Here is a 25,573-nt window from a genome sequence, read left to right as displayed (position 1 = left end):
ATTTAGAAATTTGTAAACTTCACAATTTGAAAATTTAGAAATTTGAGAGCTTAGGAATTAGAAAGCTTAAGAATTTAAAAACTTAGGAATTTTAATATTTAGAAATTTGGAAGCTTGACAATTTGAAAATTTAGAAATTTGAGAGCTTAGGAATTTTAATATTTAGAAATTTGTAAACTTTACAATTTGAAAATTTAGAAATTTGAGAGCTTAGGAATTAGAAAGCTTAAGAATTTAAAAACTTAGGAATTTTAATATTTAGAAACTTTAAAATTTAAAATTCAGCAAACTTAGAAATTTAAAAACTGAAAATTTTCGTAGCCTAAAAATCTCGAATATAATATTCAAAAATTCAGAAACTTAAAAATTGGAAAGTTTAGAAACTATTATGATTAGAATCTTAAAACCGTTTGAAATTTAGAAACATGCTATTTAATGATTTCAGTTGTTAATAATGTAACGCCGCAGAAATATTATTGACAGCAGACTGAGAATAGAAACGCAGAGATTTGATGAAATTATGAGATAAAAAGCGGTAAATATTATATCGTTGAAAAAGTCGCATCAAGATTGATAGAAGGAATGAAATTGCGTAATGTCATAGTGATATATGACAATGGCAGCAAGCTGCGAGCAGGAAAAACGTCGTTGATAGATAGAAATGACAGTGAAGAGAAAAAAGTGATGTCACGGTGATAGATAAGAACAGTGCGAAAAAGAAGATAAGTGATGGAGTAAGAGAAAATACGAATGTAATCACACTTTTATATTTTATTCTTTCGTGTTCATGTTACATTAACCCAGTTACATATTTTTCCAAAGGCATTAATATTTCAGAGAATTTTATTTGTTAACTAAAGAATATTAATCAATTTTAAGTTCTTGGAAAATGAATAAATGCAGATAATTCTCTATTGATCGAAACCTGATTCAGCTGGTAGAAAGAAGATTGATAGTATGCATTTCTAGAAACAGAAGACTCAAGGCAGACAATAAAAATGCAAATTTTCCAAGAATTTGTATTTTAAAGCACTGATGGGAATTTTACTTATCTTTGCTGAATCAAATTCTTCTCGTTGCTTCGTATCGATATTCCCTTTCTATAACATCGCATTATTGACTGTAGCTCCATTTACATATCCAAACAACCGTCAGGAATTCAATACGACGTCTGTTCGATTATGAGATATAGATAAACTGCCGATAGGTGATTGGTTGAAAAAAGAATGATGGGAAAGAGAGAAGCTGATGGTCTAATTAAGGCAGATATTTAACGAAAAAATTTCAAACAAGTGTCAAATTAATTATCTCGTAATTATTCTTCATTTGAATTTAAATTGCTTCAAAGGTATCTATGAAAGGAATGATTGTTAAAAAATGTTTAATATCTTTCTCATCTCTTTTTAATTGTTCTTCAACTAAAATTGTTAAAAATTGAAAAAATCATATTAGAGGAGAGATATTTTAATTATTACATTTTATAGAAATAATTGTTGACAAATTTTCAATATCTTTCTTATCTCTTTTTAATTATTCTCCAAATGAAATTGTTAAAAATTGAAAAAAATCATATTAAAGGAGAAATATTTTATTATTGCATTTTATATATAGACAGAAAATTGATAATTTACAAAAGAACTGAATACCTTTTAAAGAAATTTTGATAAAAACTAATGTCGTAAATTATTTCAATTCGTGATCCTTCGTTCTGATCATCTTGAACACTCATTATCACGAGAAAAAAATTCAATTCGGTCATCATTATCGAATGATCCATCAATACCACTCTTTTCGCCATACCGTACTTATCGTTCTGTCAATACGAGATCTGGCATCAAATTCAAAATTCAAAATTGATTCGTTGAAAAAACGACCTAGCCTCCAACGTGATTGATTTTCAAATATTTCTTGAAAAATGTCCTTAATTACTATGGGTGTGCAGGTACTCAATTTTCAAGTTGACTAATGAAAATTAGTAATTTTCCAGACATTCTCGAATAGAATTCTATAAAATATAAAAAAGGGGTCGTGAAATTGCAATAGTCATAGCTTCTATGAAATAAGATGTCATCAAAGATGGCATCGAGATTCCTGGAAAAGGATATCCGTAAGGATAGGTGAGGCAATTTAGGGTGCGAAGGAGTAAGCAAGGCAGTGACACGATCTCATTTACGAAGTCAAGGGGCAGACGAATTCCAATTTTCATTCGAGGGTTCATGAATCACGGTGAGGAATGGGTGGGCCAGTGTCTGCGCCTGAAATCTGCGGCCACGGCCAGGGTTCCACGATTAATGGTAACCCGTCAGCCGAGAGATTACGTAACAACTTCATCATGGATTGCGCCTCGAAAGAAGGCACTCCTATTATTAGCCGAATGCAACGTTTCTAACAATTTTGAATAATCAAGAATTCTTCGACATTTTAATTGCCCATCTTACAATTAGGAGGGTTACGTTTGGAATATGGAACAGTTTTCAATTATTTTATTTGTTATTAATAAAATAATGTATAACATTTCTAACAGGATTCTAACTTTTTTATAATTAATTTTCAATATTTAACACTAGGACGATGGTTAATGCACACTTATTTTAAAGTTGAAAATTTTATTACTTTTTTCTTTACCTGTTTTAGGTACCTGTTTCTTTTTTGATCCAATTGGAGGAGGAGATCGAATTCTTTATCAGCATTTATTTTCATTTTTTGAACACCACTAAATATTATAAAGAATAAAACATAATTAAATATACAAGGTGTTCGACAACAGGTGGGCTAAATTTTAAGAGGTGATTCTAGGGATCGAAATAAGATGAAAATCAAGAATAACGAAATAGCGTTTGTGGCTTTGTTTTCCAGTAATTAACGTTTAAAAATTCGAGTAAAATGCGCCTGGAACCTGCAATCCGTTCAGCACCGACGACTGAACGTCAGGTCAGCAGGGGAAGATACAGTCATAACCAAGAATCGTTGAACAGTAGAAACTTACCTCGTGCTATTCTGTTCCTCGGTACTGCAGCATTCGGCTTTCTCTTCTTGATTATGACTATACCTTCCCCTGTTAACCTGACGTTCAGTCGTCGGTGCTGGGCAGATTGCAGGTTTCAGGCGCTTTTTACTCGAATCTTTAAACATTAATTACTGGAAAACAAAGCTGCAAACACTATTTCGTTCACCCCTTAAAATTTTGCCCACCTGTTTTCGAACACCCTGTGTACAGCCAGCATGCATTTCAATAAAAATATCTCGATCCAATTTATAAATAAATATAAGAACTAGTTTGATAGTTCTAATTTTAACATTTTTCTGTTATTACATTCTCTTTTATTTATTATTATAAATAAAATAATTTTCAAATTATTTCAAAATACAAACGCTTTGAAATGAGCAAAGATGATAACCAACTGTAATAAAATTAAAATATATCACCATAGATGGTTTAATTTAAACATTCGAATGGTACAGGATGATACTAAAACATTGGAAGCAACATTTTTTTCCACCGTCCACTTCCATCCCCTACTCCCGATGGATTATGTTTCACGATGAATAAATTAACATTCTAACGTGGCCATCGTTGGACAGAAATAAATATTCTTTGCGCCAGGAGGCAATAACCGCCCACGGGAATCCTATAACGGATACGATGAGCCCATTAGCTGTTCCTGTTGCATATCCTCCGTATCACGTAATTACGTTTACGAGAACGGAAATGGTTAGCTGGCTCGAAAACAAAGTTTCACCGAAAATATGCCCGGGAAACGTTGTTACAAACGACCGGCTTAGAATTCTGAAGTTAATTAGAGTCTATTCAAAGAGTAATTGCCTGTTACGACAGTGACGAAGAATTCATTTCGAATTCGTTAACGATCCCACTGTCACGGCTGTTTAATTATTTTCCGAAGATGTTACGAGGATTCCACGGTGAATTGTTAAGCTAATAAACTGGACAGTAAAATTTCATTAAGTACCTGAAATTTTCAAAGGAATGGCAATTAATAAATCTGGACCCTAAAGCTAAAGTGCATTAACCCCCTGTCGTGACCCAAATTTACAAAACATATAAAAGAATAAAATTTATCATTTTCAAACGAAGAAGTTTCATATATTGAAAGAATGATTTTTAAAGGAGCAGTGTAAAATTTAAAAAATAAAAATTATATGAAATACTGGGGTTCTCTCCATGGTCCGCCACACCGTCCAAGGGTTATTTTAAAATTTTAGGGGAGAGCAAATAAAAGGTACAAAAACTTTGTAATTTTTAAACCATTAGAGACATTACGTGATTTTTTTAACGCAAATAAAGAATGTATCCTTTTATTGTTTAATACTAGAACTACCAAAGAGGTCAAAATGACTGGTTTCCAGTTTCTTATTTTAAATTATAAATTTCATCGAGGTATTTTTGTTGAAATGTTCTGACCATTCAACGGAATAACTTTCTAAAGGAAGTTTATGACAATTCTTCGACGAAAGGCTATTTTTGTTCAAAATTATTTTAACCTGACACTGGTCTTCAAATTGCTTGGCTCTGAAATTTTTTGTGAACTAGTATCAAGAGCACTCTAGATTGTTTGGCTCGAAATAAGATATGGAATTAATATTATTTTGAAACTATTATATTAAAAATTAAACGACTTAGAATAAAATAATTTGTATCATTAGGAAGAGCGAAAATTTTGACTCTAGAAACATGTAAAATATCATTTATTTTAAAAAAGTGGAAATATACTCTGGCTCTGGGGTACAGATATTGAAAAATTGAATCAAATCTACAAATTATATATTAGATTGAAATAATATAGATGTTGGAATGTGAAGAATTACTTATTTATAATTTTAATAATGAAAATTCAGTGAAAATTCATTGTTTCTCAGGGAAAATTCAATGCTGACGTATTTTCGGTTTCAAAGGGAAGCACAAAACGTGTCAGCCATGGGAACCGGTCTGGAAAATTGCTCTTTCTTTCGGCAGCGAGAGAGAACGAGCCCCGAGGATTCGTGTTAACGCCAACCGCGGTCTCATTGTTTTCCCAACAGTTTTCCGAGCGTCAATGCGTTCCCAGCGAACGTGGAAAATCTCGTCTCGAGTGTAACGTAATCGAGTTGCGAAGAATATATTCCATGGCGTTTGGTAGACGCTTCGAGGGGATAAAAACGGATTTTCTTGTAGTAAGAGTTAGATAAACTTGCACAGTTTTTCTTTGAAGCTTCTGTTTTTCTTTCGGTAGAAGGAAACTCAAACAGTTTGCTCCATGATTGTTTTAAATTAAATTGAAATATCGAATCTGCAGTGAAAACTTAGATATAGTTAAAAGGCATCTCAATGCCACTATTACTATGTACGATATTAGAATTTTGAAATTTTTGGGTTTTGGCCTTTCGGAATTTCAGAATTTCAGAATTTCAGACCATTAGAGTTTTCAAATTTTTGGATTGTAGAATTTTGGAGTTATGGAACTTTAGAATTACAAATTTTAAAATTACGCAAATTTTAGAATTATAGAATTTTAGAATTTTAGAATTTTAGAATTTTAGAATTTTAGAATTTTAGAATTTTAGAATTTTAGAATTTTAGAATTTTAGAATTTTAGAATTTTAGAATTTTAGAATTTTAGAATTTTAGAATTTTAGAATTTTAGAATTTTAGAATTTTAGAATTTTAGAATTTTAGAATTTTAGAATTTTAGAATTTTGGAACTTTGCAATATTGGAATTTTTGAATTTTTCAACTTTTGAACTTCAGAAACAGAATGGTGAGAGGGTTATTTTAGTGAAATTTTGCAAAATGTTTGAAAAATGATAGTTGATAAAAAATATTTCAACCAAAAATATCATTTCCTTAACATCTTCATCTATTCACTGTTAAATACAGCAGAAAGATCGCCGAAACGAAATAAATTATTCCATAACTTGATAAGAGAAGTCTTCCACGAAAAATAAACAAGACATTATGTAATTCCATGCATAAGGATGCAGATACCAGATATTTCGGCTGAAGGGCCACGGGATATATACAGAGGTAGGAATCTAGAAAATCGAGTCGCTCATCCATATGGAACCGACTCGGCTCGATGTTTTATTCTAGGGGATGAAACCCGACAGTAGCAGCCCCGAAGGATTTCTTTGTCGTCCCAGCTTCATTCGCTCACCGTGGAACAACTGTAAATATGCTGACGGCACTCGTATTCAACGTAACTCAGCTAGCTAGTATCCTGGTTACTTTCATTCCATGCTTCTGCCGGGATTTGCCAGGATTTACAACGACTCTAATCATGCATCTCCCTTTGAGACACCTGACATCCTGTGACATTAGAAACCAACATTTATGGCGTTCAGTGGTACCGACAGAAAAGTACTTTTAAATTACAATTCAATTTCTTTATTTTTAAATAATTTAAATATTTAGAAATTGCTTCTTTTTTTATACTTTCTCACTTTAGAAAATAAAATTCTTATCCTCAGGGAAAATGGGGATACTCCACCCCCATAAGGTTTCCACGGTTCCTCGAGTTCCAGAATTAAAATTAAAGATAAAAATATAAATTTATTCGAATAAAAAATTTGCAGAACTGTAAAAGCTCCTAAATTGATAAAATTCAAATTACATTCCATGATTAATAATATAATAACGTCGTAGTATAGTGGGAGCATGAATCGCTTCTAGCTTTTATGGCGCCCCACAAGGGATTTGAATAAAAACGAAAATTAACCAGAAATTTCGTATGCAAGTTTCCTGGACGTGTTTCACGTTCCGAGATGGGAAAGTTAATTTGCAACAGGAACATCCACGCCGAAACGAGACGCGATCTACAGTGTCGACGCTCAGAAAGCGCCGAAAATAGATCTGACAGGGAGGAAAAGCTGACATAGACTCCCAGCAAAAGGTATAAATCCGCCATTAAGCCCGAAGACGCGTCACGGCTGCTTGAAAGCATTCCGAAATACGAAACACCAGAGAAAATGTGGCCCTTAAATATGGATAGGACCGAGGAATTGTGGAACCGGCTTGAGAAATGAAAGAAACGTCTCCGTCTCGCTCACGATAAGTGCTTTTCCATTGTGTTTCATCGATCCTCTATCCGCAATGCGCATATATTTCTTTGTTTTTTGCTCTTTATGGACCGTCTGTGACCCGTTTCGTTATTACGACACAACATCATCATTATTTGCCCCTTATTTTCCTATTATCCGATAATTTTCCTCTTCACCTTACTCCCAGTATCATGCAGAATATTCAAGGGTGTCTAAAAATTTATTGGAAGATGGAGTAAGATGGATATCTCAAACGAAAATAAGTATAACTATTTTATTTTTTATTTAAAGAAACAATAGCAAAATATGTAATTCTTAAACAGAAGAGTTCCATGTGCTGGAAGAATAGTTTTTAAAAAATTAGGGTAAAATAAAACAGAAATTTCAATTCCAAATGTGGCTCTCTCCATGGTCCGCCACCCACGCTACGTGATATTCAATTCTGCACTCTTATAAATGCCAAAATTGACTTCCCAAACGAAACTTGCCTTTATTAAAACTGTATAAAAATGGTATAACAATAAAAAAGGAAGCAAACAAAAAAATATTCGCCATCTTACCCACCTCCTCTAACTCATTTACCAGATTTCAAAATTCATATCGAAAATACTGAAATATGACAGTAGCCATGGAAGTGTTAATTATTTTAACAGAAGGGTAGAAGAAAATCGTTATTAATATTTTCTACCATTTTTATATTTTCCAGATTTTGATCAACGATTTTCCTTGGCTGCTATTCCCTTTTCCTCGGATTATAGGGAAAAAAATGTCCGCAAATATTTCACTGAAACATCCAAAGGAGATAAAAGTTTCTTGAACCAGAATTCTCTGCATCACTTTAACGCGTCACTTTAGAGCCATCAAGTAGAGGAACGAAATGTTCCGCAGATTCTCTACTTGACAAAGTTCACCGTTTCCACGCTGAAGAATCGCTTTTCTCCCAATATTTTCCAGGTAAATGATAGCCACTAGTTGTTGGCTCTATTGAGAATGGATTCGATATATCAACACGTATCTTGTTATTATGACACAGGTCATAATGATTGTCAACCGAGAAGGGTTGCACTTAAAAAAAGAAGATTTCATATAAGACTACTTTTCGTTAAATTCCCCTCTGGTGTTTTCTTATGAAGATTTAAGCCTGACGAAAAATGCTGAACTGTTGTATCTTCAAACGCTCTTAAAACTTGGAAAAGTAATCGTTTCGTCGTCGATCCTTCTTGATGAAAAGTCGGAAAATTAGAACAGCTTTCTTTTTTACTCCTTGCAAGCTTTTCATAGGTTCGTTTCGTTTGGGAAGGCAATCCCAAGAGAAATTCATAAAGTATTAATTTTTTTTCAAGATAATAGGGTGGAAGAAACGACGAAAGAAAGAAATAGGAAATTTGAACGATTACATTATTAATAATTATAGCAGGAGTGGAAAAAATTATTTCTAATTTAATATAAAGGCGGAGAAAATTACAAGGTACTTTGGAATATTTTTTGTTCAATAATCTCTGTTCAGGGATATGTTAGCTGAAATTCAATTACCACACAATCGGGTACGACTGATGATGAGACTTTTCAAAGTAATAGCGAGATCGACGAAATTCATGAAAGTTAAATAGAGACAGAGTGTGTCTGAAAAGGGAAACGAGACGATTTTCATCGCGTCAGCCGATTACGCGAAGCCGATCAAAGCTTTTATTTTTCCATTACGCTGACAGCAGTTAAATTACGTGCTCTAAAATTTGCCTACATCTTCGAGTGAACATCAAAGCGAGGCGATCGAACAGGCCTCAGCTTTTAAGCTTGATTCCTTTATAAAAGCTCGATGAAAGTCGTCTTCTTGCATACGAGCAGGACAAGAAAAAGCGTCGAGATAATATTTCAAAAGAAAAGTGATTTGAATTGAATATAACATACTGATACTTTGTAATTGCACTTATTTGATATATAATCGTTTTATTTGTTACTTTTAGTATTTTCTTTTTTTTTTCATGTTATTCCAGTGAAAATGAACAGCAAAGTTATTAATAGACGTTTAATTGAATGGCAACGTAAGTCTCGGTCACGTTCGAGCCAGAAATAACCCAAACAAACAGCACCGGGAAACCTTACAGAAAGCGAAACAGTCTGAAAACGTTCAATGAAGGCTTAACGTTCGCCAAGATTGTAGTGAAACCTTAGAAAAAGCTTTCTAACTTGATCCTATGTCGAAGGTTTCAACTCACATTTCGTTTCCAATCTGAAAAGTATCGAGCGGTCAAAACCTTTTTTCAAAATTACTGAGAGTAGTGGAGATGTCTGACAAAGCGTGTACCTATTCTACTTGACTCCATGATCAACAACCTTTCTCATTTCAAGATTACCCCTTGTATTTCATTTCTATTCCACTTGAATTTAATTTCCTTAAAAAGCAGCGAGCAATAGATATCACTTTCGTAATTACGACAGATATTGAACTGGGCTGATCAAGTGTTTACTTGTACTACTTAATTCCATAACCAATAACCTTTCTTGCTCGAACATATCTCCAAGATTTCCACTTATATTTCATTTCTATTCTATTAATATTTAATTTTTTTTTAAATCTGCAAAAATAGATACTATTTTCATAATTATATCAGGCATTGAATATGTCTGACCAGGTGTTTACCTATTCTACTTGACTTCATGACCAACAATCTTTCTTATTTCAAGATTACCCCTTGTATTTCATTTCTATTCCACTTGAATTTAATTTCCTTAAAAAGCAGCGAGCAATAGATATCACTTTCATAATTACGACAGGTATTGAACTGGTCTGATCAAGTGTTTACTTGTACTACTTAATTCCATAACCAATAACCTTTCTTGTTCGAACGTATCTCCAAGATTTCCATTTATATTTCATTTCTATTCTACTGGTATTTAATTTTTTTGAAGCTGCAAAAGTATATATCATTTTCATAATTATACCAGGCATTGAATATGTCTGACCAGTTTACCTATTCTACTTAACCCCATAACTAACTCTTCTTTGTTTGAACTTATCTCCAAGATTTCCAGTTATATTTCACTTCTATCTTGCTTATATTCAATTTCTTTTTCAAATATCATTTCCATAATTACTGCACGCTGCATTAAATATGTCTGACCGAGTGTTTACTTGTTCTACTTAACTCCATCACCAACAACCTTTCTAGTTCGAATTTATGTCCAAGATTTCCTCTTATATTCAATTTCTATTCTACTGATATTTAATTTTTTTGAAGCTGCAAAAGTATATATCATTTTCATAATTATACCAGGCATTGAATATGTCTGACCAGGCGTTTACCTATTCTACTTAACCCCATAACTAACACCCTTCTTCGTTTGAACTTATCTCCAATATTTCCACTTATACTTCATTTTTATTCTACTTATATTTAATTTTTTTAGAAACTGTAAGCTACATAGATCATTTTATAACATGTTTGACCAAACGTTTACCTGTACTACTTTATTCCATAAACCATTCAAAATCTTACACAAAATCTAAAATATCTAACGTTATATCGATTCAAAAATATTTGCAATCATAGAAAATAAAATAAAACAGTACCAATGGTGTTATTTTTATATTTCCTTCAAGAAACTGTTAGCTGAAAAATGATTTCCATGTACCATGAACTTAAAAGACGAAAAAGGGCTGGAAATAATCCAGGCTCCGGGGTAACTTGAGCATTGCTTTCTCGAGGAACAGCGCAACAGTTTGCCATCGATTTGCATAATGGTCGAGAAATTCGACTGGCTGTTTGCCAAAAATTCAAATGGCGAACATGCAAACCCGCATCCAAATGGCAATGGTGTCAGGATACCGTTTGCACTATGAAATTTCCACGTTACTAGCGTTGATTTATCTGTTTGTTGTCGATAAGCAGAGATATTTGCTTTACACATTCGTTTCGTTCAGGTTTATCGAATCCTGTTTCAATATCAATTAACAAGCTGTGGGTAATTTATGGTTAAAATGTTTGAAATTGTCCTCTAAAGGGTCAAACATTATTTTATTCCAAATTGTTATAAAATTTCAAAAAAAAGCAAATAATTCTGATAAAAAGAGAGAATAATTTAATTTGAATTTCCAGACATTCAAAAGCTTAAATTACAAATTTCTGAAAGTCACTTTTGTAATTATTTTAACGAACCTCAAATATTTCATTAATAATCATCGAGTTGATCGATAAATTTTTCTAGAAAAGTTGATTGAAAGTTACTCGATTAATCCGTGTGAAGATAATTGCTTGTCTAGTTCACCTGGCTTCTACGTGCTTTCTACCCCTATTTGTTTATTGATTAAAGCTTAACGCGACGTTGCACCACACTCTCTATTAACTATACTTTCCTGTCATGTGATTGCACGTAATGGCGCGTTTACATAGCACGGCGAACATTTATCTCTGACCAGGATCTACGTGCCGCGAGATATCACGCTTTAAATTTTAACCAATTAAGTGAAAATTTACGCCTCGTGCCATGGAACAAAGTTTCCCTCATTAAGATCGAGAAATGTTCGGACACAGTTACCTTTATAATTAACCTTTTCACATTATTATCGTTCACTGTATCTTGGATGCAAATTACAATTGTTGAATTATTATTAACCCCTTCGCTATAGCATAAATAAAAATAATTTTTTAGGAATAAGTATTTTTATTTTTAAAATAAAAATTCTATTTTATCTATTTTGATGTGTAAATATTTAGCATTGGGCAATTATAATCATCCCTAAAAGCAAAAGGGTTAATTTTCAATTTCGATACGAATAAGACACAACAGCAAAAGTATAAAAATTTTGTAATTAACGTTAACACCTCTTCTCACCCGTATCCAATTTCACCCTTCTGATACATATACATTCTGGGGGCGAGTAAATGACACGTAGTTTATAACCATCGTTCCATTTATAGTCGTCTAGGAATCGCGGTTTTTATTTCCCTTCCAGACTGGAGTCGTTCGATCGAGCCTTCCATGTCTCTGACCTTTGTCGATCGCTTGCTCGGCGCAAACAATAGGCCAGGATTGGGGATGTTGATCGACTAGTCGTTACATGCAACATAGCTTGCCCTGCACAAAGGCGTTGCGTGAACCTGGACATATTGTAGTACAAGGGAACGACACGATACCGTTGCAAACAAGGCTAGGATGTCGAGGGTTTCGTACACGAAAGGACTTTGAACTTGCTGTTCAGTCTAATAAACGAGGTGATTTGTACTGATTTTAATCAGAGGAGTATTCTTGACTCGTTAAGGGATTAGGCCATCTTCAAACTTTCAACAAATCTAATTTTCTGATTTTTATTTTAAATAATTTTCACATTACTATCGTTTACTATATCTTGGATCCTAATTGTGATTTTTAATTATTATTAACCCTTTCGCCATAGTCGCTATGTAACTGAGCATAAATAAAAATAATTTTGCGATAGAACATTTTTTAGCATAATTATTTTTATTTTTAATATAAAAATTCTATTTTGCATTGGACAATTATAGTCATCCCTTTGAGTTTCTTTAAAATAGATTTTAGAATGTTAAAAGTAATGTGCAATTGGCACTGGAATAGCAAAGTAGTTTCTTTTCTTATTCACAAAATATAGTTATTTAAAATTTAAAGACGAACAAAAGAATTCAAAGAATTTTTCATCGATTCGTTTCAAATTTTGATAGCATCTTTAAAAACATACGGATTTTATGATTTATTATAATTTTCTGGTTTACAGAGAATTTTATACAAAATTTTGTATGCCAATCAACCTGTTAATTGCAATATTCCACTTTGATTGGAAGAATATTATTTTGTATCAGCTTTTCTCGAATAACCAGAAAATTGCCTCTTTTTCATCCGCTTATTTTATCAAACACGTGGGAGGGAAATAATTGTTTTCCGGTTGAACAGTAGATCGTTTAAGGGATTAAGGGATTATTCCACCCTGAAGGCTCAAAATGAGTACAAGAAGAAATTTAGCCGCCCTATGCAGACCACTTTAGCGTCTTCTTTCACACACATATTTTTCTGAATATTTCTTTCTTTTCTTTGCTACTTTAAAAACTGTGTTCCTTTGAAGAAGCTTTTCTTTGAGCTTCACGTGTATTATTCAAGTCACTTCTTTCTCCTTTTATATACAGACAATTTTTTCCTCCCTTTTGAAGATTCCTTTTTCCGCCTCCGTATACACATTTTTCAGACGTGAATTTACATTTAAATCGTAATGTATGCTGTAATAATACTAGTTTTTCTTTTTCAGATTCATATTCGAAACTGCGTTCTATCATTGAATAGGAGGTATGTACCTACCCCGGTATCTTCCTATTTTTCCGGCTTTTCCGATAAAGATCTGTTATATTTTCCCAAGCCTGTGCACGCGGATAGAAATTTACGTGGAAATGGAAATTTAGTTTCACATGGAAAAACACTCGCACCCGAACGGGACTCGGTTCTGGGATATTCAGAACCCAAAGCAAGCATGCTATTCACTTCTCCACAAAGGGCCTCCTATATTTTGTTACATTTTTCCGTGTTTTCTTTGCAACCGAAATCAATATCTTCCTCAAAAGCAGTATCGATGTAATTGAAGCATAGAAACCAATATTTTATTTCAATGTTTGTTTGCTAATGGGTCAAGGATGAAACTTTTCAAATTTAGGTACCTGATAATTTAATTAATTTACTTTGTAATAAAAGTTTAATTAAATCATAATCGCTCGATGTAATACTTTGTCTAAAGTGTTTTATTTTCTTCTTCTTGTTTTTAAGCGAGGCGCTACACAGCTGCAGAAAACTTATAACGCTGACAGTTATTAACTTTCGCCAATTTATTTCAGGCATTTGCATTTTTATATCATTTATGCGCGTAAAGTGAAAGAAATATTTTCCAGGGACATTACAAGTAGCTGTAACATAGTAACCGGATTGTAATTGCTGTTTTAATACCTTAAAAGCCATGAAACAATAATATTTTGTAGGACACGTGAAAGAGGCCATGAAAAGTTTTCACTCGAGTGGAGCCTTTGTAACTTTTCTTATTAATGTTAATACACGATGTCCTGCTGGCAGCATAAATTCTCAACTTTAGCGGGAAATTAAATTTCCAGGTGCTGTTCCATGGTCACAGGAAATGAGATTTCGAAGCATTTTTCAAAGATCTTGCCTTTTTTTTTTTCAATTAACTCCGCTGTCGAACGATCAGAGGGGAAATGCGATTGGAAATTTTCCCAAACAATTTAATCAAGAAGTGAAAAGAGAAGTAGGTTATGAATTAACATTTTCTCTAGATGATTTACTTAATTGATTAGATCTCTGGGGTTCGAAGAGAATGATAATCTTTTCCCGTGCAAAATGGAACGCTTCAACGTTTACTGGCCAACATGTAATATCGTAATTGAATCGCCGTGGACTATGTAATAAACCTCCTTGAACTTCCGTTAATAAAGGTCTGATCTCATGCTGTTCTAGTTGCCTGATCAAGCACTGTCACGTTCTACCCGTCCAAATCACCCCTAGTCTGTTCTACGTGCTCATCTGTTACTGTTATAATGAACGAATTAATCTTTGGTATTACGGAGTGGATATACAGTAAGTCAGAAGAATATTATAAATGAAAATAATTTAATATGTCTATACAGCTTTGAATCAGTTATGGTAATTAAATTTATAAATTTTAAAACAGAGGAATTCGGAGAATTAGAAAGTTAGGAAAATGGAAAATTGGGAATTTAGGAAAATGGAAGGGTGGAAAACTGAAAAATAGGAAATTTGGAGAATTGAGAAATTGACCAACTGGGAAATTTAGAAATTCAAAGGCTGGAAAACTGGAAAATTGGATTGTTGGGAGATTGGGAAATTTAGAAATTCAAAAGCCGAAAAATTGGAAAATTGGATGATTAGGAGATTGGAAAATTTAGAAATTAAAGGGGCGGAAAAGTGGAAAATTGGATGACTAGGAGATTGGGAAATTGCACAGTTGGAAAACTGGAAAATTGAAATTGGGAGAAATTGGGGAATCGAAAGTTGGAAAGTTGACAAATTAAAAAATTTGGAAACTGGAAAATTAGAAAATTGGTATCTAGAGGAGTTGAAGAGTTGAGAACTGGAAAAATTTATGACTGGAAAACGGGGCAATTGGGAAATTTTAGGGAAAGGTTTGGGGACTGGAAAATTTAAAAACTTAGAAATGCAAAAATTGAAAGTTTCCAAATTACGAAATCGATCCATCACTGAACTAAATCATAAAATCATAAAATTGGTAAGGCATCAAATTGGGAACCTAATAATATTCAGAAAGAGTCTGTGCCCTTAACCAACTGCAATGAATTAAAACGTTTGAAAATCGATCGAATAACAATTTAAACCCTCATTGGTCGATGTCGTTTCATTTGACCCTCATTTATTCCCGCGGTATGGGCAAGAGTCGAATATCAGGAGATTCATCTGTGACCTCGTTGCCGACGTTGAAGAAAAATGAGGTCGTTTCCGGCTCCTTCGGATACGTAAGCCGATCTATGTGTTCTGGCTGGGCAGGAATTTTAATATTCCACCTAGTCAAATAAATCGTTCGCCACGAGGAAAGGAGAGAACGGGCTCTTTTCATCATAATAATCGTTCAGAATAATTGTACCCCGTCGTCTAATACCAAGGACGATTATCCGATCCGGTCACGTGCGAAACCGTCGATGAATCATCGAAACTTATGGCATCGATTCAAACACGCAACAGGTACCAGAAATCATTACATTCTCATATCATTTACCTAATTACTATTTTATTCTTTGGATTTCTAAGGGTAGATTTGGGCCTTTTTTACGTTACATACAAAATAAGTCAATTTGATGATTTTTTTTCTCAGAATCTACTACAGCTATCAACTTGAAATTTTCATTTCGTTCTAACTTTCCATTGTTGTAGTTAAACTCTATAATCAATCCAACGAGACGAGTCAGTTGTTTCCAGTTCTTCAAACGTTTCGGTCGAGTTGGGTCTGCTTCGAGCACGTGAATTTCTACGCATTTACCGTCTCGTCTCGTTGGATGGAGTATAGTATCAATAAATTTATTAAATAAACTTATTATTATTATAATTAAATTATTTTTATTAAATATTATTATATTAAATTATTATTATAATTATTATTATATTATTATTAAATAGAATAATTGAATTTTTTGACCCCAAAAAATTTGCCCATTCTACTTAAGACTTCAGCATCGACATTGTTGTTACTAACGATAAGAAAGTTAATTTGTAATCTCGTTAGGTGGAAGCTTGCCACCTTGGAAAAGCTCGTCGATTCATTGGTAGAACGTCAGCGGATGAAGTTCAAGGGTAAAGGCTTCCGACGAATAATTAGATCTCACCATCTGTTCGCGGAGATAGAAAGAAAATAATAAAGCCGGAGGATTCAATCAGTCCCGAGTGACCTCTAATTATTGAAAAGCCAGTTATAAATTTGTTCGGTAGAACGGTTCCTTTGTAAGCGTTTTATTATTAGCGCGTAAATTGCTCGAGTGCAATGAAAAATCGACGGGGATTTATCTGCTTCAGCCCCGGTTCAGGGGAATAAACGTCGACCAAACAAACCGCAGAGAAGAAAGGAAAACAGAATCATGGCCTGACACGCCATTAAGCGAAACCTCAAACCTTATGGATCTTTTTATAGGAACCCCTCGGGATCGGATGTAGTCTTCCTCCAGACGTTTCGCCGTGGCAACGGAGAAGAATTGCCAAATAAGAGAAACAACGAGTAAACAGAAAGAAATATTGTGGCGGGTAATGAATTAGCTAACGAAGAGAATATAAAAGTCATTCAGTCCTTTGGAGGTTTTTCAAATGAAATGAATTCGCGACTTGGAATTGAAAAGGTTTGTGATTGACAACTTTATTTAAATTGTTTATATAGGTGACGAGATTTATCATTTTTATATAGAGGGTGGCTTTAATTGTTTCGCATCAATTAAAAAATTTAATCTGCGAGTTTGTAGGTGGGATATTATTCACTCAATTAATTATGTAAAAAGTGGGTTTGGTCATTTCATGTAAATTAAAAATTTTATTTGGAAGTTTGAAAGTTGCATATTAATCACTTAATTAATTTATATAGAAAATTGGATTTGTTATTTTTATATAGGTCCTGGTTTTAATTATTTCACTTCAATTAAAAATTTTATTTAGTACTTTGTAAGTTGCATATTAAGCACTTAATTAATTTATATAGACAATTGGATTCATTATTTCTGTATAGAGGGTGGCTTTAATTATTTCGCATCAATTAAAAAAAATGTAATCTGCAAGTTTGTAAGTTGAATATTAATCATCTCATTAATTTTGTATAGAAAATTGAATGTATTTTTTTTTTATGTAGGAGGTGATTTTGGTTATTTCACTTCACATATGATACTAAAGAAGAAAAAAAGTTGACGTCACAAATTTCAAGAAGTTTCACCCTCACAAAACTTGGTGAACAACGCCTCGGTTTCTTTTTTCTCTTCTTTTCTTCTTTTTTTAATAGGACTCCGTGTCTTTTAATGCAGATATCGTGTTCCCAGACACAATTCCAAAGGAATTTTTATTCCTTCCATCCACAGGAAAAGTAACTCGCACCGAGCTGTAATTGAATGCCACACGATTCGAATCGACAGTTCAATTCTACACAATTTCTACTCTTGAAACACGATGCTAGACATAATTTACTGGCTCAGCTAGCATTACAAGGATCGTATAGCATTTCCGGTTTGATAGAAATTCTGCAAAAGAAAATATCAATTTCATGAAATGAACTTTTATGTAATATATGAAAAATTATTGTTCGATCAATGGCACAGCTATAATTGTCCAATAAGGAGGCGAAGAAAATTTTTTTATTTTCTAACAGAGTGTTCAACTAATTCTAAATACGCTACTGTGATAAATATAGGATTTATCATTCAAATATTGGTGAAGAAAATTTTTGTTTATTTTTTAAAAGGGGGTGAACTAATCCTAGTTACGCTACTGTAATAAGTATCGGATTTATTATTCAAATATTCGTGGTGAAGAACATTTTTTTTATTTTTAATCAGGGGGTTAAACTGACCACAGTTACGCTAAAATTTCTTTTATTTTTTAATAAGGGGGTCAACTAATCCTAGTTACGCTACTGTGATAAGTATCGGATTTATTATTCAAATATTCGTGGTGAAGAACATTTTTTTTATTTTTAATCAGGGGGTTAAACTGACCACAGTTACGCTAAAATTTCTTTTATTTTTTAATAGAGGGTTCAACTAATCCTAGTTACGCTACTGTGATAAGTATCGGATTTATTATACGAATACTGACCCGAAATTTAACAACCCAAGTTAACGAACATCAATTTGTCATCGTTGATCGTGAGAGGACATTTATCACCCGATAAACCCACCACTTCGAATTTCATCTTCTATCAATTTCGACCGAAAAAGAAACAAAACTTCTCCCACGAGAGTCGTACCCTTTCAACCGGAGGGGAGATCAAAGTATTAGAGGGTTGAACCAGGGGGAGAAAATAAAAAAAAAAATAGACGAAAGTCGATCGGTAATTCGAGGAGACAACCTAGAATTTGATCGTATCTATTGGTCTCAGTGGCATTCCCTTTGGTCATTTTAACCCTCGATATTCGCCATGGTGGCTATTAACACCAGAATAGCTCCGGGCTATATTTACATGAGAGATTTTTCGATAGCTCTGCTTTCCACCCTTTAAAGCGACCTTCCATCCAGCTGTTCGTGGATAGTAGACTATCGTTGAAATATTTTTGGAATTTTGGAATTCTGGAATTCTGGAATTTAGAAATGTGGAAATATGGGAACCTGAGAATTTGGAAATTTAAACATTTGGAGATTTGGTGATTTAAGAATTTGGGAATTTAGATATTTGGAAATTTGGGGATCAGAAAATTTGAGAATTTGAATATTTAGAAATTTGGGAATTTAAGAATTGGAGTATTTGAGAATTTGGCAATTTGGTAATTTGAAAACTTTAAAATTTTGGGATTTAGGAGTTTGACCATTTGGTACTTTGGTAATTTGGAAATTCGGGAATTTCATCTCACTGCAATAAAAAAAAGGAATCGTACCCATTTACCCGATTTCGTTTGGCATTTCGAAACGAGGATGAAAATTGACCAACGAAACGCGAGAAGATTTACGATCATGCTCTTCTCGTTTCTTTTTTTCTCTTTTCATTCGTGTTTTGTGTTCACTAGCTTGTGCCGGGCAAATGGAATTGCGAATTGTTGTTCCGATGCCAGCTGAGTGCACTAAACGTTTTGCGAAGTGAACGTCCCAATAATTACCGGGTTCTCGCAGTTGGCTACGATTTTTGCTTTTTATCCGACTTGTGTCTCGACACGAAGTTGTTCGCTAAAAAGCAAACCGCTCTTTTTTTGTTCCGACGTTTCTTTGTCGTTGCGAAAAAAAGCAGCGAACGTATTCGGTGTAATTTTTAATTAGAACTGGGTCAGATGCTTTTACCAAATGAAATAACGAGTTACAGTCACGTGTAGCTGTAAAATACAATTTTTCTGAAATTGGACGTTGTTAAATTAGTAAAGGAACAAATTTAGAATTTTTCAAGCTATTCTAGTTAATGAAAATTTATTCCTCTGAAAATTTTACATTTCGATTTTCAATCATTTCATTTGACTGAATGTCTGACCATAAAGATCCTTTTCTACTCGATCCAGGTAAAAGTGTAAGAATTAAATAAAAATAAATTATTTAAGATATTGAAGGCTGTACATCAATGACATATAGTAAATAAAAACAAAGAAAATCGTGGAAATAAAATAATAAAAAATTATGTAGGATAAGACATACAGTTATTAACCCCAGTATAATGATTGACCCATTTGCTAAAACAATAAAAAAATATAATAAAATGAGTTTCTTAAATAACAAACTATAATTCTATTTGATGTATCATTTTTAAACAAAAGAGTCGTATGTTGAAATAGTAATTTCAAAAGGAACAATGTAAAATTTAGAAAATTAAATTGGAGCTCTCTTCATGGTCCGCCGTCCGACGCGAGAGTTAAGAAACGCATTATATTATATTCCTTTTTTTTTAATATTTTGTTTTGCCTTGTTTTCTTAGTTCGTGTCTGCACTGTTTGTGCCCTTTACTTCATTTAAGTAACACCAGTTCCCGTGCATATGCGTGAGTACACTTTCATCATAAATCGGTGAAGGGGTTAAAGTGCCCATAGGTACGACTCTATTATTATTTTAGGAGTAAAAAAGAAAGAAAAAATATTATATTTCTTTTTTTTATGAAACGGATCAATCATTGTACAGAGGTCAACTGTATACGTTACCCTATTAATTAAATATTATCTTGCTATTATCTTAAAAAATTTATTCACAGGAGTCTTACAGAGGCTCTTCCAAAACGTACTCTTCAAAGAATCATTTATGTAAAAATATTGAGAGAATAATTCATAAGATCGATTCGAATAAGGTACTCGAAGCATTCTCCTCGAGGAATATCCTTTTCCCAACATCTCCTCATAGAAAACACATAAACGTTCTGAAGCGTGCATGGGAAAGCATTAATCTTCCTATAAAAAGGAAAGAAAGGTGTATCCAAGTCGCGTACGCGTCAACGATTTCCGTACGTCGTCGACGTATCCAATTTCCGGTGGTTGTCGATCGACTAGAATAAAGAATCAACATTCATGTATTTCCGGGTCAAAGTGTCATCGAGCATCAGGAAAAGATCGTCTCGTTCCAACATTTTTCCAGTCTCGAGATAAATGAAACAGGAAGAGCTTTATCTTTCGACCCTGAATCCCTGGGTCACTCGTGACCCAAACAAGAATATTTACCTAAAATTGAATGTATAATTTTTAAACAAAAGAGTTTCGTAAGTATGAAAAATAATTTTTAAAGCAACAATGTGCAATTTAGAAAAAAAAAAATTAAATTGAAATTGAAGCTTTCTCCATGGTCCGCCATCCGAGGGTTAAAAATCGACAAAAATAAGCACACAATTTTGTTTTATTTTGAAAATTAAATTAAAAACAGAATATTGTGCGACGATACACAGTTTGCAATCAAAGCACTAAAATGACCCTGGTCAAGTATTTGAGCTCCTGAAATCAGGATATAGGGTGAAGCTTTCCCTATAATTGCAAGCTTAAATAATTAACGCGATGGAGCATCGAAGTGCAGTAATCAGTGAATTATTGAGGATATTTAATAGAGCTGATTGCGAAGCACTATCGAATTTACTATGTTTTCGTTTATCACTTAATTCTATTGCCATATCACGTGACTACATATTTAAATCATAAACTAAATAACAAGAAAGTTGTTATTTTATTATAAACATTAATGGGATAGTTCATCATGGGAAACAAGCGAAGACTAACTCGAAACCTTAAAAATGTAAACTCGAGTCTAGATCCCATCATCGCTCTTTTATTTATAAATACTACGAACTGACACGTTGGAAAGTTAAGTTCGTATCAAGATCTCGTCACTCCAGTTTTCCATTGATCCTGCGATAGTGAAATGGCATGTCGCACTGAATAAGTAAGACTCAATACGAAACTCCTAAAACCTTGGTCCGATTGCAGATTTTGCGATAGCGAAATGCAGTGTCATAGTAAATAAATAAGGATCAGCCTTGAACCCCAAAAATCTAGATTCAAATCCAAATTCCATCACCCCTACTTTGAAGAAATCTTTGAATAGTGAATTGCTATGTCATATTGAGGGGGGTATTTGTATCGATTTACAATTATTTGTGTAATAACAAATAAGCGCGTGTAAATTTCGAATGCGGTAAGGATGATAATGTACTGGATAGAAAACATAACTTAAATTCGATAAAAATTGCAGCGTATGAAAATTAATTATTAATTATAGTAATAGTAATAGTTACTCAAAAAGAGACAAATTATTTAAAAAAAAAAAAAAATTATTGAGAACCGAGGATTTGAACTCTGGACCTTTAGATTGCGAGTCATGTGTTTACTTCTCAACAGAAGCTGTAACTAACTTTAATTGTTAATATCTTTTAAACAATTAGCCGTCTGCTCCCAAAATGGGGTATCCAGCTCGGCGAGCTCTACAAGGTGGCAAAGTTTCATTAATAATTGTAAATCGTTTACAAATTGAACAAACTTTGACGTCGATTTTCTCGGAAACGGAGCCCCGGATGATAAAATGTTATACCAAAATATTTTCTTCTTTTTTAACCTAGAATTTACTACGATTTCCGGCCCATCTGGTATTTTCCCAGATCATTTCCCCTCCAAAAGAATTTTTATAATGACCTCCTCAAACAAAAGAATGAATAAACAAAGACTCACCGATACAACATTCGCTCCTGTCGATCAGCCTCCCTGTAGATCTTGTAGTACATCGCGATCATGATGATCCCGGGTAGCCAGAAGCTGACACTGGAGCTGATTATCGCGTACAGTTTGTTCACTTGGAACACGCACACGTCCGGGTATTTCCTACGGAACTGTAGGTGCTCCTCGGTGGTGTACCAGCCGGCGAAGATGGGCAAGAAGCTCATCACCGTCGGCGAACACCAGACCACGCTCAGCATGGTGCTCAGCCGTAGATTCGTCATGATCAGCGGATAGTCCAACGGTTGGACGATCGCGTAATACCGATCCACGCTGATGCAACAGAGATGAAGTATAGAGACGGTGCTGAAGAACACGTCCAACGAGTTCCATACGTCGCACATGTAGTAGCCGAACAACCACCTACCGGACAGTTCGACGGAAGCGTTGAAGGTCATCGCAAAAATGGCGACCAGCATGTCGGCCAACGCTAACGAGACCACGAAGTAATTGGTAATTACTCGAAGCTTCCGATGCCTCATCACCGACACTATCACCAGCAAATTACCGAACAGGGCACAGATGATTATGAAGGCCATCACGGTAGCCTTCAGCGTTAACAGGAGGACATATTCGAGATCGTGGCTTTTTTGATGGTCGTAGACGTCGTCCGAACGATTCGATTGACCGGTATCGATGAGAATTTTTAGATCCGATAGATCGGTGGAGTTGGCTGGATCTTGATCCATCGTTTCGTTCAGCTCCATAGCATTCGTTTATTCGAAGGATTTTCTTTGTTTCGTTACCGTGGTTTGTGACGTCGTTCCTCGCCTTCCGCTTCTTCGACGACGTCGTCGATAAATTCTCTAATGGCCATCGAAACGAAGCTGGATTTCACCGCGAGGACGCGAAATATGGTTTCATGAGGTAAAACTGAGTCGGGTTGGATTCGTTGATGCGTCGGTTGGGTTGAGTTTATACGAGCTTCGAATCGATTCGAGATTCTGGAGAGGTCTGTTTGGAGATACTCCAGGAGAGTTGATTCCCGGATGGATTTTCATTCGGCCCACGCTTCTGGGGGGTGATCGGGACCAGCTGCATCTTTGTTCGCTGTTCGAACATACTGGCGGTCTGGAAGAGACAGAGGATCTGGTTTTATGAAACGTTTTCGAAGTTTGCGATGAAAATTTGATTGAATGTAAATACTTGGAGGTGTGAATAGGATGTACCTTTGAGTGATGTGTAAATATTTATAGGAAAGGGTGGAGTAAGATGGATACCCTGGGCAAAAATAATTATGACTGTTTCATTTCCTATACAAAAAGAAAAATAGCGAAATATATAATTTTTGAACTAAATAATAATTGTTGAAAGGATAGTAGAACTTTAGAAAACGAAAATAATATGAACTGTAGAATTAAATTGGAATTGTGGCCGAGGGTTAAAAAACGCACTCTGTTATATCTCTTATTTTTTAAGGAAAAAATAGCAAAATGTATAACTTTTAAACAAAAGAATATCATTTATCAAAAAAATAATTTTTAAAGAGATAGTTGATAATTTAGTTCTCCCCAAATAAAAAGAATCAATCATTGTATAAAAGTCAACAACTATTTTATTTCTTGTACAAAAAAGGAATAGTTATTTTATTATAATAATCTATTTTCCCTTACATAATCGAGAATAATTTTCAAAGGAAACATTCTGATTCAATGTTATTTCATTGCTTTCGTTACATTCTTTTTTATTCACAAATTCAAATTAATTACATTTTATTAGAAAATTCTAAAATGAGTGATAAATCGATTTGAAAAATCCCTTACAAAATAATTATTTTTCTCAAAAGCATTATTCCAATACTATGTAATTAGCAATCCGTCGATAATTAATTGAAGGGTTGGATGCAAGAACCAGGCAGCTCTATTTTTTGTAGAAGTCGAGACTTTATTATACATTCAAAAATCATTTTTTAAAGAATTTTTCATAGTTCCTGTAAAATTAGTAAAAATAACTACCCCTTCAATTATTCTTATTACTAATTTTCATGATTGACAGTTTAATAAGCATGGAACGAGGAAGTTATTGGAACAGATAATTGTATAGACAGGGCCCAGATTATTGGACCACCATAATTTCTCTGAATTTAGTATAAATAATTTGTACAAATTTTTAATTTTAATAACAAATTGACCTTGAACGCAAAAAGGAAGGAATAGATGTTTTATTCTGTGAAAAATCACTACGTTAACAGTTTAATTGATCGAGCAACGTTTCGAATGGAACAAATCTCGTATTCGTATGAAACAGCATTCGCAATTATGCGTTTTGACACTCGTGAAACAAGCGATCAATGCCTGGTCCCGAACAAAAGCTTCGAAACCGTTGTGCAAACCATTTGCGATGCTGTTATGGCTAATCCTGGCAAGATAATCGCGACCGAAAATTTATTCATAAATTCTATTTCGTTGTTGAATCTCATTAACGGAGCCAATTACATGGCGACAAATTAAATCGTCGCCGTTTAATCGAACGCTTAACGAACGCGAATTCCTGGAAAATTATGAATTTTCCTCGGATTTTCATTTTCCATAAAAAATGAGACAGATATGGAAATAAAAATATCGTCCCGTTCGAACGACACCTTTTATAAAAATATCATTTAATACTAGAGATATTATAAGAAGATAAAAAAGTTACTCTTCTCTGAAGAAAATTAAGCGAGAGTTTAAACACATTTCGAGGATAATCTTCAAAGCTTTGGTAGGATGTAGGATTCTTCTACATTTGTTTTATGAAATGAATTCAACTTTTTAGCCGAGTTTCGTTACAATGAGATTCACTAGTTTTTTTAAATTTCTTTTGTTGAAAATTATCTCCCAAATGAGTGAAATTTTTATACAGAGCGATTAAAAAATATGGTCCAGTATTTATAAAACTTAGAGTACTTATTGAATGGGATGAAAAATGTTTAATTACCATAGGTTTTAATATTGACCCATTCTCTGTAATATTTTTTTTTTTTAACAAATAAGGTTTAGTTAAAGACTGTAAATACAAATTTATAATGTACTAATATAAACAAAGATTATTTATTATTATTTTTCCATATCATAACTATGAAATAAAATAGTTAAAAAACTATAAATGTTGATTTTACAGAGAAAGGATTAATTTTTGGACCTATGTTAATTAAACAATTTTTACTCCATTCATACTCT

General features: G+C 33.6%; 1 protein-coding gene and 1 long non-coding RNA gene across 5 annotated transcripts in view; one reads left to right on the top strand and one right to left on the bottom strand.

Moving 5' to 3' along the window:
• Positions 1 to 14,444, top strand: part of LOC114878172 — a 48,471-nt gene extending 34,027 nt beyond the window's left edge. The window contains exons 3-4 of one of the 3 annotated variants that reach the window (XR_006829610.1): positions 13,289 to 13,687; positions 14,136 to 14,444. This is a non-coding gene — a long non-coding RNA (uncharacterized LOC114878172). Of the gene's footprint in view, positions 1 to 11,986; positions 12,435 to 13,288; positions 13,782 to 14,135 lie in introns of those variants that run through there. The other 2 variants (XR_003789708.2, XR_006829611.1) reach the window with 2 other exon arrangements.
• The window catches only part of LOC114878171 (octopamine receptor beta-1R-like), a 49,904-nt gene that overhangs the window by 21,628 nt on the left and 2,703 nt on the right, over positions 1 to 25,573 (bottom strand). For both annotated transcript variants that reach the window (XM_029191661.2, XM_029191662.2), the window contains exon 2: positions 22,371 to 23,486. In XM_029191661.2, the coding sequence (XP_029047494.1) occupies positions 22,371 to 23,122 (752 nt within the window). In that variant the 5' untranslated portion in view covers positions 23,123 to 23,486. The remainder of the gene's footprint in view (positions 1 to 22,370; positions 23,487 to 25,573) is intronic.

This window comes from Osmia bicornis, chromosome 8 (genome assembly GCF_907164935.1).
Source record: "Osmia bicornis bicornis chromosome 8, iOsmBic2.1, whole genome shotgun sequence".
Classification (NCBI taxonomy): Eukaryota; Metazoa; Arthropoda; class Insecta; order Hymenoptera; family Megachilidae; genus Osmia; species Osmia bicornis.
The sequence above is the reverse complement of the archived record's forward strand: the minus strand, read 5'-3'. Positions and strand labels throughout refer to the sequence as shown.